This window comes from Eimeria tenella, genomic scaffold, assembly GCF_000499545.2.
Source record: "Eimeria tenella Houghton genomic scaffold, Eth_scaff1184, whole genome shotgun sequence".
Classification (NCBI taxonomy): Eukaryota; Apicomplexa; class Conoidasida; order Eucoccidiorida; family Eimeriidae; genus Eimeria; species Eimeria tenella.
Window position 1 is genome coordinate 1,632 of NW_013543655.1, and position 1,004 is coordinate 2,635.

At 35.5% G+C, this 1,004-nt stretch overlaps 1 protein-coding gene across 1 annotated transcript; it reads right to left on the reverse strand.

Moving 5' to 3' along the window:
* Positions 1-257: 257 nt before the first annotated feature.
* Positions 258-410, reverse strand: ETH_00010235 (uncharacterized protein; the record flags this gene model as incomplete). Its single annotated transcript, XM_013378931.1, has 1 exon — positions 258-410. A coding segment is annotated over one exon (153 nt), but the record flags the coding sequence as incomplete, so codon positions are not given.
* Positions 411-1,004: the final 594 nt, after the last annotated feature.

The following is a 1,004-nucleotide window of genomic DNA, read 5'->3' on the forward strand; positions in this document are numbered from 1 at the left end:
CAACTGCTGCTGCTGCTGCGCAGCTTTGCTTCCTTCTCTTGCTGAGGGCTCACGGCTTTTTAATTAAATGAAAAAACTTTATTTTCCCAAAGTCAGAAAAAAGGATTCCAGACTTCCGCCGCCAAACTGCTGCTGCTGCTGCTGGAAAAACTGCTACTGCAGCTGCTACTTCTGCTGCTGCTTCTGCTGCAGCTACTTCTGCAGCTGCTGCTGCAGCTGCTTCTCCTGCATCTGCTGCGTCTGCTGCATCAGCTGCTTCACTGCAGCAGCAGCTGCTTCTGCTGCTCCTGCTGGAGCTGCTGCTTCTGCTGCAGCTGCATCAGCTGCTTCTGCTGCTGCTGCTTCTGCTGCTTCTGCTGGAGCTGCTGCTTCTGCTGCAGCTGCTGCTGCTGCAGCGGCTGCTGCTGCTTCTGCAGCAGCAGCAGCAGCAGCTGCTGCTGCTGCTAGCAAGAGCAGCTGGAATGTGTTGGAGTGTTTTTTTGTTTTTCTTCAATTGCGAATTTGCCGGCGGAAGAAATCGGGCGAGTGTTCACCAACAAAGAAGGAGAAGCCAAAATCTGGAAATAAATAAATAAATAGTAAATAAATTAACAAATAAATAATAAATAAATAATAAATAATAAATAAATAAATAATAAATAAATAATAAATAAATAAATAATAAATAATAAATAAATAATGAAGTTAAAATCCCATTTAATTAAATGTCTTTTGTTCTGCCAAAGCCCTCCACCGGAATATGAAAAAAACCCACCAACCAAATCAAATCCTCTAATTAAATAAAATAAATAAATAAATAATAAACAATTAATTAATTCAATTAAATAAATAAATTAATTAGTTAATAAATTAAATAAGTAAATGAATAAATAAAGTAAATAAATAAACAAAGAAATAAATAATTAATTGAATCAAATAACCAAATAAATAAACAATTAGTCAATTAAAATGAATAAACAAATAAACAAATAAATAAATAATAAATGATAACTAAATAATAAATA